At 35.8% G+C, this 13,624-nt stretch overlaps 1 protein-coding gene across 1 annotated transcript in view; it reads right to left on the bottom strand.

Moving 5' to 3' along the window:
* Positions 1 to 2,292: 2,292 nt before the first annotated feature.
* LTV1 (LTV1 ribosome biogenesis factor) overlaps positions 2,293 to 13,624 on the bottom strand; it is a 32,031-nt gene continuing 20,699 nt past the window's right edge. Inside the window, exons 8-11 of the mRNA XM_053710649.1 lie at positions 11,245 to 11,384; positions 7,938 to 7,990; positions 7,105 to 7,305; positions 2,293 to 2,789 (exon numbers count right to left, since the gene is read on the bottom strand). Of these exons, the coding sequence (XP_053566624.1) occupies positions 2,676 to 2,789; positions 7,105 to 7,305; positions 7,938 to 7,990; positions 11,245 to 11,384 (508 nt within the window). The 3' untranslated portion in view covers positions 2,293 to 2,675. The remainder of the gene's footprint in view (positions 2,790 to 7,104; positions 7,306 to 7,937; positions 7,991 to 11,244; positions 11,385 to 13,624) is intronic.

Genomic DNA, 13,624 nt, shown 5'->3' with positions numbered 1-13,624 from the left:
CTGGATTTTTAGATCAGTATCTGTGTATATTCTTCTTTATACTAGTGTCTATTATATGCAGTTATATGAAAATTGGTGTATACTGTCCCTTTAAGTAAAATTAATAATACAAATAAATGGAAGTTTCTTAAAATTGCATGCTCTATCTGAACATTGACAATTCAATTTTGACTTTTATGTCTCTCAAGGACACCAGTGGAGGGGACTATCAGAGATTCAGCAGATTAGGAGCAGTGATAATGATGGGAATCTGACAGATGTTATTGCGGAGGGGATGTCGCTTGGAAGTCAAGATGAAGATGCAGCAGTCAAGGCAGAATATTATGTACGAGCAAACTTATATCTTAGCTATGTCTTGTGTAAGGAAGAACCTTTTTTCAGACCTTTTAAAAGGTGAAATTAGCAAAAGGACAATGTGAGGAAACAATTCTGAAGCAAATAAGTTGCTAACAGTAATAGAGATTTTAGGAGTGGGAAAAACGGATGAAAATTGGGAAGAGACAAGAGTTTGCCATTTGGAGTGGTAGAGTTGGGTGTCATTTGCATACTGTTAATATTGAAACCGCTACCGTGGTCGAGAGCCAAACGATGCATATACTGTACATTGAAAAGTATTCACAAGAAGCAATGGCCTTGGCTATAAGGCAATTTGTCACTCTGGTAATTGTATTCTCTGTGGACCTAGGAAATTCTATAGCAAAATATGTTAATGCCAGTGTTTTTAAGTTCACAATTATTTAAACGTTTCCACTAGCAACTTTTTTCACCTATTAAAAGGACCATTAAATACAGAATTACATCATTAACAAGTACAAAATAAGATAATGCATTAACTCTGAATTTAAAAAAAAAAGACGACTTTTTTTCCCCCAATTTTATTTTTGTCCCCATTTGCCGGTCCCCTGTATCATGTGACAGTCATTAGCCAATCACACTAATATATGTATACACTGTAAACTTGTGCACATGCTCAGTAGAAGCTGGTGCCTCAGAAAGTGTGCATATGAAAAGACTGTGCAAAATATGATAAGTAAATTGGTAAGTTTCATAAAACTGCATGCTCCTTCTGAATCATGAAAGTTTAATATTGACTTTAGTGTCCCTTTAAACTAAAGTGATAGATTCCCACTAGTAACTTTTGTCCCCCTGAATGATAAAACTATAGTGATATTTTTACACCCATGTGTATATCTGTGTAATATCATTAAGCCAGGATTATTTATGTAAGAATTGCATAAACCAGCTATTTGATTTGCAACATTTGCAGGTTACAGAATTTGCTTTTTGGCCTATTCAGAGAATGTAGGACAACCAACATTTTATTCAAACAAAATAGGTGTTTAATATTTTTAAAAGGGGACATAAAACTCAAATTTAAAACATAGATGAATGTATCACAGTTTTGGATAAAAACTTTTTTTCTATTGTCATGAATTAGCAAAAATGCTACTAATAAAAAAAAAGTAATGTTTTTTTGCAACAGCTTTTATTGTACATGGTGCATATGTACATATGCCTTGTGTGCACTCCAACACCACACTGGCTCTAAGGAGACCATTTGCATAATACCTGATAAATATATACCTCTGTTATCTGAACAGGCACAATGTTTTAGTGCAGGTTGATAGAACATATGAACATATACTCTTATCAATGAAATCATGATCACATTTACTAGAAGCATTATTTTATTGTTTTACATTTGTTTTAGAAAAATATTTTTTTCAAATGTATTTGTTTTGCAACTTAGCCTATTTAAAAAGTGTTTATACATTAAATTCATCCTCTTTTGGTTGTAAACCTAAGTGGGCGAATGAGTGGTCAATCACATGCCCACACAGAACCAAGTGAAGCTGCCTTTATTTCCACTTGTGCACATAAATGCTACTACTAGTGATATGTGAATTTAAATGTTGTGGAATTATGCACTTTGTAAAATCTAGGAGTTTGTGTATTTAAGGTACTGCAGAATTATTATTTTTTTATCCAAAACATTATTTCCTGCGGAAAGTGAAGGAAACCTGAAGGCAGCAGTTGCAGTTCTGGGTATTAGTTTCAGGTTCTTGGGAAATAATTATTCTGCAGAGATATACATTTTACTACTTTACATGAGGCATTTAAAGGCCATTTGCGATCTCACTGATAATTTTGAAGTGTTAAAGGTTTGTTTAGGACCGATTTTAATCATTTTCCTGTTTTTTTCCTGGACTGCATTTAAAATGAACAATTGATAACACTAAAAAGATTCCTGATGTAGAAGTGAAAATCAAAAGACAAAAATACAGAAAAAAATAACTCCAAAATACAAGTATTTTATTTCTGTCAAAGAAAAATGACATTGTAGTAAATTCTATAATTTTCAGATTGTCCATATTTTGCTTTATACTTTTGACAAGTAAGAGATGCTTTACTGCAAAGCAATAAATAGTAAAGTATATTTACAGTAGTTAAACTGTAGGATCTTGAATACTGCAAAGTCAGTTGTTGCAGAACGTAATGCAGTGAATCTGTACAATATGTTTACAATTTGCTCATGTGAGATCTGTAGGTGCATTCAGAAGCCCAGCTGGTCAATCGTGTGTCTTTCACAGCATCTTCAAAAATTAGACCCAAACTGGATATTCCTTTGGAGTTAGCAAAAAGTCAGATGAGATCACTATCAGTTACCAACCACATCATGATAACTTGAGTCCCTGCAGGTTATGTCGCAAATTCATCTGTTCTTTTTCCTGTCTGCTTTTCTCCATCTTGAAGGCCATTTTATTAGATTTCTTCTCCACTCTGCGTTCCTGGGAAAGAACACTTTGTTAGAACCTTTTAATTTTACTGTGTGTTATAAGAATGCACAATTTCACATAAAATTAACTGAATTGAGTGGAAAAAAAAATATACAAGCACATTTATTAACATTTAATTTGAAGACCATCAAATTTGTGGACTGTACACACAAAACAAAATCATCCAATGAAAAAAAAAAATTATTCTTACCTGATAAATTCTTCTCTTTCTTTCTTGTTAGAGAGAGTCCACGATTCCTTACTGTTGGGAATTCAACACCTGGCCACCAGGAGGAGGCAAAGACACCCTACACTAGAGCTTTAAATATCCCTCCCACTTTCCTGACCCTCTCAGTATTTTGTATAGCCAAGAAGAAGTGAGAAAAAGATGGTAGGGTAAAGAGGTGCAACCAACTTAAATCTTACACAGATCTGTAAAACATACAGATCTGTGTGTAAGATTTATGTCTGTTGAGTGCAGAGGCTAAGCAAAATGCCGGGTGACAGTGAGGAGGGGCGGGGAGTGATATTGCAGCAAACGGAAGGGAAAACTGCTTTGTGCACGTTTGCAGCTCTTCAGATCAATGCAAAGAAACTCAGAGCTCCATTAGAGTTTCAGCAGCGAAAGCCAGGTTGTTAGATGATAGGGACTTCCTTCCTGTAAGGATAAATTCCTATCTTTCTACCTAGTGTCTTCTACGTCTGTATTCCTAGCAGCATTAGCAGAAAAATAGCTAATGTATGTATATTGCAGAATGTATCTACACTGAAAGCTTTATTTACATAGGCAATGTTTTTTGGTGTATAATGTCCCTTGAATTGCAGAGCTAAATATTTAGAAAATGCAGCAAAACCTTTAGCAACTGCTGTGTCAATGTGCCATACAGTATTCCAGGGTACGAATAAAATCCTAACTTGCTGTGTCTGGCTCACAGTATTAACTGTGTATGTAGCTTGTGGGCTTTGTGAGAAATATGGGTACATACACCAAAGAAGGATCCCACTCCACTGCTCTTACCCTTCAGCTATGGATTCCTCAAGATCCAGTAGAAGCCCCTCCTGTACTGTAACTAACAGTAGAGGATATTCTGAGGGAGTAGGAGGTTAGGGAACCTTCCAGCAAGATCCATGGCAGGCTTGTGACTACAACTCCAGAGAGAACATTTACATTGCACAGACAGTACTCTCCTAAATCCCTCTCTTCCAAGTTTTACCTCATGAGGGAATGTCAGGACAATTGTCTTGGGAAATTCACATTAATCACAACAAGTGTCTGTGCTTTATTATATAGACTTAAATTTTATCATGTATATTTACTTATATATTTAGGTACACACACATATATATATATATATATATATATATATATATATATTTAATCAGTATTAATATGTAGCTATTAACTAGTGTTGCTTGTCAGTATATAATTGCTTACGGTGAAGTTTTTATGCTTTAACAAAATAATTCATATTTAGTTATAATGATAAAGGTCCCCAGCATACGATGCATGATTCCTATCATTTCTTTATTGGTGTAAATGTCCACAAATATCCCAATGTTATTCATACATGGTTCCACAAGAGGGGGCACGAGGGGACACAAGCAGACGGCACAAAGGGACACACTGAGCATGCATGAGGAACACACCCTGTCCAGAAGAGATGGAGGGCTAAGCTGACCAGACAGACAAGTCAGGAAAATGGCGAGAGAGGGTCCAGGGGTAACCCAAGAGGGTCTATTTACACTGAACACAGTGAAGGATCCCACAATATTGATAAGTATGAAATAAACCCACAGTTTTGTTAAAATGATTTATGCTCTGTGTATATATTCAAAGTTTTCTTATTGAATCAGGTGAGTTAATAAATTCTGGTTTGCCCTTTATAGTCACAAATATTTTGTTAGGTAATTCCTGTTAACCTGGTCTTATCGGTCGACAATAACACTGGGTCAATCAGGAATCTGGTAATAATATCATTTTCCTATGGTTTGCCATGATTATGAGCTTACCCGATTCTTGCCAGCTATGCTGAGAATTTAAATAACCTACATTTCTGTTTCTCTATTATACACGCAAGCTACTGCAAATAACATAATGTAGTTATTGTTTGTATTGGTTCTAACCTGATAATCAGTAAATCATTGTAATGATGTATGCTTATTGATTTGCTTTATTCAAATATTGCTTATTATTTCTAATAATTCTTTTAATAAACTATGTTTGTTTATTGATCTGGCCTCAGTTTAATTAATAGACAAATCAGAACTAAAAGGATTCAGCTTTCATATGTATTATCCTTTGCAAATGATATAATTCAGAGTGTTATTAAATTGCACACATTGCCCCTGCAAAGTTGGTAACTACTATTTTATATATATTGAGTTACATTAACAGAATGATATAGAGGTTCTATAATATTTATTGTGTCTAAACACATAGTACACTTTGCGGGTACCTACTGAAATAATAATAATAATAATAATAATAATAATAATAATAATAATAATAATATTCACAACAGGAATAAAATAATCAAAAATATCTTGAGCACCTCTAACTTCCCCTGTCTGCTATGAACGAGGCAAATAAATACTGGGAGGGTCAGGGAAGTGGGAGGGATATTAAAGCTCTCATATAGGGTGTTTTTGCCTCCTCCTGGTGGCCAGGTGTTGAATTCCCAACAGTAAAGAATTGTGGACTCTCACCAACATAAAAAGAAATTTAGAATGCTGTCATCAGATTCTATTATTATGCATAATAATGTCAAACCTTACACTATTATAATGGAACCTTATGCAGACACTAGTATGTGAAGCTACAGTATATCAATATATAGCAAACAAAAAACAAAAATATTAAAATTCTCACACCAACAACATTTTCTTTTTAGAAGAAGAAATCAGGTAGAGGTCATCTTCTAACGTATATAAACATAAGATCTCATTTCCATTCTAATGTTATGTATTTATTTATACTGTTAAGAATCAAGAGATAAAGGCTCTCGACACATTTTGTCTATTATTTGTCAGGTAATCTTTACTTTCACATTCATCAACTGAAATTTGATTCACACTACCAAGTAAAAAAAATATACCGGGAATTATAGTAGGTGCCACTTTACAGACGGCAATCTTTTATGTGGATATAATTTGACTTCACAGAATATGTGGCTGCTCATGTTAAAAAAGCCTCTCTGCACTTTACTGTGCTGGCACCAACTTAGAGGTAACTTGCTTCCAAAAGAGTAACTAGTAATAGTATACTCTAAACATTAATAATGCCAATTATATCACCGGACAAGCGTAAAAGGTTCACTATTAGAAAAGCTGATCATCAGGGAGACCCATAACATCAAAACAGTAATGAGTACAGCTGGGGAGTCATCTTTAGTATACCTAACACATAAATGCTTAAAGGACCAATAAATATAGTATGAATAATAAAAAGACAATGCAATAGAACTTACTCTGAATTTTAAATTCTCCTACTATTTGCTGCCTCCCTGTATCACGTTACAGCCATCAGCCAATCACAGACTTATATACTGTATTTTAGTTTACTCATATGTAACAAAGGAATATGCCATAACAGATGTAGATAAGACTGACGCCTTTTGTAGAACGAAACACTGGGAATTTGAATATACACTGATATTAACACAACATAATGGCCTGTATATACCAATGTGAGTAAACTCAATACAGAAACCTCTCCAATCCCTATGTAATTATTTTTAAAGCTGGACGATAATGAATAGGTGGGTGGATTGGATCTATAGAACAAGGACAAATCTCTAACTTTAAATATATGGGTCATTTTCTACTTAATTTATGTCCTGAAGGCAGAGGTATAAATTCTCATCTTTACAATTGTACAGAGACAGATTTGTAAACCATATATTTTATCACTATTTCATTAAATAAAGGACTGACAGTAGGTTTCTAAAACGTATTGCAAAAAGTAAGGAACCTCAGATAATAAATACAAAGTAATCTTTGTAAACCACTGAATTAGTAAATCAAAATATAAAACATTTGTACTACATCTTTGATTTTTTTTTTTATAATAATTAATTTTGGAGCTCTGAAAAAACTACTTTTATATGTCACAAAACATATTTTATGAAGCTGCAGGTCCTGCTGAAAAATGATGCACCACAGTGAGTAGGTAGGTAACAACCAAAAAAAAAACCCACACAAATGTATGTAGAATTCTACAATGGAGTAAAATATTTAACTTTATTATGAAAATTAGGATGCTAGTGATTTATCTGCACCAAACTGCACTCAATGTAACATTTATAGCAATATTTCTAGACTTAATTACCTTGCGCTCCTCCTTTATGGCTAGCTTCCTTGCTTTCCGCTCCTCTGTACTTTCTTCTTTGGAACGTGGCTGTGTTGAAACCCTAGGTAAGTCAATATCATTGATCATCTCCATACGCTCAACTTGCTTGGCTGTTGGTCCTTTTGCAGGTAATACATCCAGAGGAATCCCAGTTTTGACAGAAACCTTAATTGGTCTGGGCTGTGAAACAAATACTGATTAGCAAACTAATCAGCAAATTCTGCACTTGCCCTTGCTGGCAACTCGTGCAGTGCTTGACAAATATGTTCAAAAATTAGGAGCCAGGCATATTTTTAGGAGCCAGACAGTTGGATTTGTATATAGATATATGGAGAAAAACCCAAAAAGTTAGGAGCCAGGGGTAAAATTCTAGGAAGCCAGTGGCTCCCAGGCTCCTGGGTTTGTCGAGCCCTGAACTCCTGTATACATTGACTTTATAAATCTACTTTACAAATTTTGTTGTATTTTTAAATCCCGGAGCACAAAATATGTACACAAATCAAAGAAATGCATATCTTCAATATATATATATAAAGAAATGCAAATATTTATACTACAGCAGGTGCAGCATTTATTAAAATGTCAAACACTAATCAGCCATTTCCACAACGCAATATTCGTTATATATTTATAATACATTTTTATTTACTTTGAAGAAAAAAAAAAAAAGCAATGAATTAACATTTGTACATTTTTTTTTATTGGCCTGGATGTTAAAATTTGCACTTTTGTACTAAAAAGACCAAAAACATACTTTAAGAATAAAGAGTTAATCTAAAAAAAAAAAAGAAAAAAAGAAAAAGTCCATATACCTTTGGAGGATCTTTGATAATCTGAGGGTGATTATATAAATTTGAGTACGTGCCTGGTAAAAGAAAAACAAAACAATGCTCAATGTACAGCAGCAATTATGAAAACAAATAAAATTGACATTGTTATAAAAAAAAAATGCATTATCACTTTGTTAGCTAAATTACAACCCTAAACACACTACACATAGTTGGATACAGATGTTCCTACCAATGGTACTACAGGTTAGAAGCCTAAGAAGTATATATAGCCTTTTAGTATTTTATGTAGGGCTTTCAACGTGTAATAAAAACTTCTTTATTATTTTACCTAAAAATGCAAATACGTATTCGTTTAGGCTTTTTTTTTTTTATACAATAAAATGATAATTCTTTCGGAATAAAATGAAAATGCGTTCTGTGGGAGTGGTGTGTATAAACATAAATTTCCTAAAGCAACACCAGTTTTCCCCATTCTAGATTGGAAAGTTCAACTGGGTATACTGAACTTTATTTGGGTTATTTTATTTAGGGTTGTCCTATTTAAGCACAAACAAGCCATGTAAATTATTTACATTTTTCATCACAAGATTACAAAATAAATAACTGCTATGAACAACGTTCCCTCTAATGAGCGCGGCAGCGCATTGATTTCTATTGTACCGCGCACTTCTTACTTAAAGGGACACTGAACCCACATTTTTCTTTTGTGATTCAGATAGAGCATGACATTTTAAGCAGCTTTCTAATTTACTCCTATTATCAAATTTGTGTGAGGGAAGAGTGGCTGTGTGTGTGTGTGGGTGGGTGTGGGTAAGAGAGAGCGGCTCTGTGTGTGTGGGTAAGAGAGAGCGGCTCTGTGTGTGTGGGTAAGAGAGAGCGGCTCTGTGTGTGTGGGTAAGAGAGAGCGGCTCTGTGTGTGTGGGTAAGAGAGAGCGGCTCTGTGTGTGTGGGTAAGAGAGAGCGGCTCTGTGTGTGTGGGTAAGAGAGAGCGGCTCTGTGTGTGTGGGTAAGAGAGAGCGGCTCTGTGTGTGTGGGTAAGAGAGAGCGGCTCTGTGTGTGTGGGTAAGAGAGAGCGGCTCTGTGTGTGGGTAAGAGAGAGCGGCTCTGTGTGTGGGTAAGAGAGAGCGGCTCTGTGTGTGGGTGGGTGTGGGTAAGAGAGAGCGGCTCTGTGTGTGGGTAAGAGAGAGCGGCTCTGTGTGTGGGTAAGAGAGAGCGGCTCTGTGTGTGGGTAAGAGAGAGCGGCTCTGTGTGTGGGTAAGAGAGAGCGGCTCTGTGTGTGGGTAAGAGAGAGCGGCTCTGTGTGTGGGTAAGAGAGAGCGGCTCTGTGTGTGGGTAAGAGAGAGCGGCTCTGTGTGTGGGTAAGAGAGAGCGGCTCTGTGTGTGGGTAAGAGAGAGCGGCTCTGTGTGTGGGTAAGAGAGAGCGGCTCTGTGTGTGGGTAAGAGAGAGCGGCTCTGTGTGTGGGTAAGAGAGAGCGGCACTGTGTGTGGGTGGGTGTGGGTAAGAGAGAGCGGCTCTGTGTGTGGGTGGGTGTGGGTAAGAGAGAGTGGCTCTGTGTGTGGGTAAGAGAGTGTGTGTGTTTGAGAATGTGAGGGAAAGTGTGTATGTGAGGGAGAGTGAGTGTGTAAATATCTATGTGCGAGTTTGTGTATGTGTGTAATTATGTTTTCAAGTGCAGTAGACAGTGCAAACAATTTTTGGTCACTTGCCCAAAATTTGCACAGGTAAAAATGTTTGCGCCCAGTACTCAATAAAATTAGAGGGAACATTGGCTATGAAACAAAAATATAAAATGCAGGTCGTGTGTACCAAACTATCACTAAAATATGAGTTTTGTTCCTGATGATCGAAACTGCCGCAATGAGGCGATATAGTCACAGACACGCGATTGTCTGTGACATATTAAAAACTACTGACATCAGTGTCTGAAGACAGTCTTGCCGAGAGCCGTTTTACTATACATCTCAGTGGGTGGCGATGATGAGGATATATTCAAAGCAGCATCGCCCCCTACATTTAGGATGCAATGTAAATGATCCCTTTACACAGTATTGTATGGCAATACAATTTACATGTGTCAACAGAAACTCAACCCCTTTTCTTACAATACAATAGTGGAATTATGAAATCAATAATACATCTCTAGGGGCTGGGGAATTGTAGGTATATGATAGATGCATATGCAATGTTTCATTTATCTGTATTTTATAAAGTTTGTTACAGTGCAGTAACAATATTATAGCAAGTTTGTTGCAGTCGCAATATTATAAGTATAACAAGTTTGTTGCACAGTGGTTGCATTATTATAGCACGTTCAGAACAGTGAGAACTTATATCTGCAATACAGTACTGTCTTCCATGACATTGTCTCTCAACCATGGTCCTCAATTACCCCAACAGGCCAGGATTTCATTGTAGCTAAACCAGCGCACAGGTGAAATAATCAGTTTATGGGTTAAAGCAGGTTAGTAACCATGGTGTTCCTGATTAGCCGATTACTTTACCTGTGCACTGGTTCAGCTATAATGAAAACCAGGCCTGTTGGGGGGGGGGGGGGGTACTTGAGGCCCACAGTTGATAAACACTGTTCTACTAAGTATTAATATTGCAAACCTGAAAATCTTCTAAAGAAGAAAAAAAAAAAAAAAAAAAAAAACACACAGCAAAGGCAATATAGACAATTTTTACAATCACAAGACTTAAAGTACTTAATTTAAAATTATGCAATACAATACATTGCATATACATCTATTATATACCCACAACCCCCCAACTCCTATAGGTTTAATAGGAAAGTGTTTTTTTCTTGTCTTTTAACAAAGTAGATTGCAGACATCACAAATATATAGGTGTTCCTGGGCGTTCCATGAGAGTAACATGTATTGTAATTGGGAAACATTGCTGTGAGTTTCTAATATTCAAAGCACTGCCCTTTATCTTGGACGCACCTTTTCAGCAGCAAGAATTTCCAGTATGACAAATCTAATAAATGTACAGTGTAAGTCTATGTTGTGTAAACACACTTTGAACACAGTCCCCCTCCGGTGACATTGCAGCTAAGTGACAATGTGGGCGATCCCTATTTTTTCCTACGGGAGACACATCGTTGGAACAGAAAGGTTCAGCCCACTTATTTTAATATATCACCAGATCCAAGGACTGACAAGACTGGTGAGGCCAAAGACTGTTTCTTGTGGGTCAATGTTTTAAATTTTGGGGTTTTTGTCTGTAAATAACTTGGATATTTAAGTCAATGTTAGAAGATAAAAACGAAGATAAAAACGTGTGTGTGTGTCATTTTTCTTCATCCTGGTGATCATTTATACTTACTTAAGATGGATTCACAATCCCACTTCTCGCCCGGCTCCTCAATAGCAATAGTTTGCATCTCTTCCTTATCTTCTTCCTCATCATCCTCTATATACGATTCCAGTCCCTCTTCAGGCTTCAAGTCTTCCAGTTTTACACAACTACAATAAGGAAATATATAATCAAATTACAAGATTAGCAAATCCTTTAAAAACATATACAGTTGATGGCAAAATAAATTAACATAATTAAGTGCCAATTTACATTGTTCTTTTCAAGGCAATTAAAATAACAAAATATAAAACTACTCTCAAAATAGTTGCAGGGTGCAAAAAACAATCAGGGCTGACACATACTATACAGTAAATTTTTAAACAGCTAGAGTCACCTGTGGCTGCCAAATATTTGAGGTCATCTGTAACTGAGCACTGGTGGCTTAAACCATTGTTTATCAACTGCGGTCCTCAAGTACCCTCAGCAGGTCAGGTTTTCATTATAGCTGAACCAATGCACAGGTGAAATAGTCAGCTGATGGGTGAGGGGGGGGGGGGAATTGAGGACCAAAATTGAGAAACACTGTCTTAAAGGGACAGTCAAGTCCAAAAAAAAAACGTTCATGATTCAGATAGGGCATGTAATTTTAAACAACTTTCCAATTTACTTTTATCACCATTTTTTCTTTGTACTCTTGGTATTCTTAGTTGAAAGCTAAACCAAGGAGTTTCATATGCTAAACCTTGACGTAGACCTTGAAGGCCGCCTCTAATCTGAAAGCATTTTGACGGGTTTTCCCCACTAGAGGGATTTAGTTCATGTGTTTCATATAGATAATATTAAGCTCATGCACGTGAAGTTACCCTGGAGTGAGCATTGATTGGCTAAAATGCAAGTCTGTCAAAAGAACTGAAATAAGGGGGTAGTTGGCAGAGGCTTAAATACAAGGTAATCACAGAGGTAAAAAGTGTATTATAACTGTGTTGGTTATGCAAAACTGGTGAATGGGTAATAAAGGGATTATCTATCTTTTTAAACAACAAAAATTCTGGTGTTGACTGTCCCTTTAAACAAACACCAATTGACGAGCCTACTGATTTCACAGAAGGCTATTCTCAAATTCTAGCCCCTTGAATGTAGAGTTTACCCTAAATTTTAATTTGTTCCCAATTATCCATTTCACCTGCAGTGTACTAAAAACTGTTTACAGATAACCGCTTTACATTTATATCAGCATTTGAAATAGATGATTTTGCCCATGGTATCCCTACCTATATTGAACGTTTCTATACATAAAGGGACAGTGCACTGTAAAATTGTTTTTCCATTAATGTATTTTAAATGACTTGTTATACCAACTGCAGAGTATAAAATATTTGAGAAATTCCATTTTCATGCTTATTTGTGTATATGAAGTAACTGATTTTGTGCTTTGAAACCACAGCCTATTACAATGGGTTGAACTTAAAGGTGATATCAGATCTCATTATGTTCTAAGTTTGTGTAAACAGACTTGCTTCCTTATCTTTTATTTGGCTGGAACACCAAAGCTCAATACATAGAGAGAACAATGGAAAATGATCATTTTATTACTTAACTATCCTGCATCCCACTGAGAGTGTAATCTCTTCTGCTGGCTGTGTATACTTAGGCTATACTCCAGTATTAATTTGTTCAGTATAGGTGGCGATACCACAGGCTAAATCAGCTATTTCAAATGCTGAAATAGGAGTAAAGGAGCTACTTGTAACCAATTAATACACTCTAGCAGGTTAAAAAGGATCATTGGGAATAATTTAAAGGGGAGAACATTTTTGGGTGAACTGTCCCTTTAAGTAAGGGTTATAAAAAAAGCTGTATAAAAACATAACAAGTAATACAATGTTAATTTCCAATTGTTCTTTTCTAATTGGGCTTCAGTATAGAGACAGAGATCAGATAAGGAACCATTTATGTGTACACAAAGTGGTAACATAAGGAGATCTGATTTCCCTGCAAGCTCAAACCATTTTGAACCAGCTATTTTATATACAAATTTAAAACTAAAGAAGTCATTTTGCATACATTTTTTACTCTTCTGCTGGTATAACAAGTCATTGGAAACACATTAACAATGTGCCTTGAACAGACTTTGTTATCAATAGAAAAATGTATCCTTTGTTAAATACTTTTGGGCTAAAGCTCTTATTTTAAATATATAAATAAGACAGCTAAAATTATCCATAAAAGGCAAGACATACTACCCTCCACCTCAACACCTAACAAATTCTATGCTGAGACTTTTTAATTTACTCCCAGAAGTATTGCATCTTAATCAAACAATGCACTTTTCACCATGAAAAAAGTGTTAAAAATTAAAATATATTTTGTCATCCATACGTTGTGCACAATGTATGGAGCAAATTCT

This window comes from Bombina bombina, chromosome 4 (assembly GCF_027579735.1).
Source record: "Bombina bombina isolate aBomBom1 chromosome 4, aBomBom1.pri, whole genome shotgun sequence".
Lineage (NCBI taxonomy): Eukaryota > Metazoa > Chordata > Amphibia > Anura > Bombinatoridae > Bombina > Bombina bombina.
Note: the sequence above shows the minus strand (reverse complement) of the source record. Positions and strands in the feature narration are given on the sequence as shown.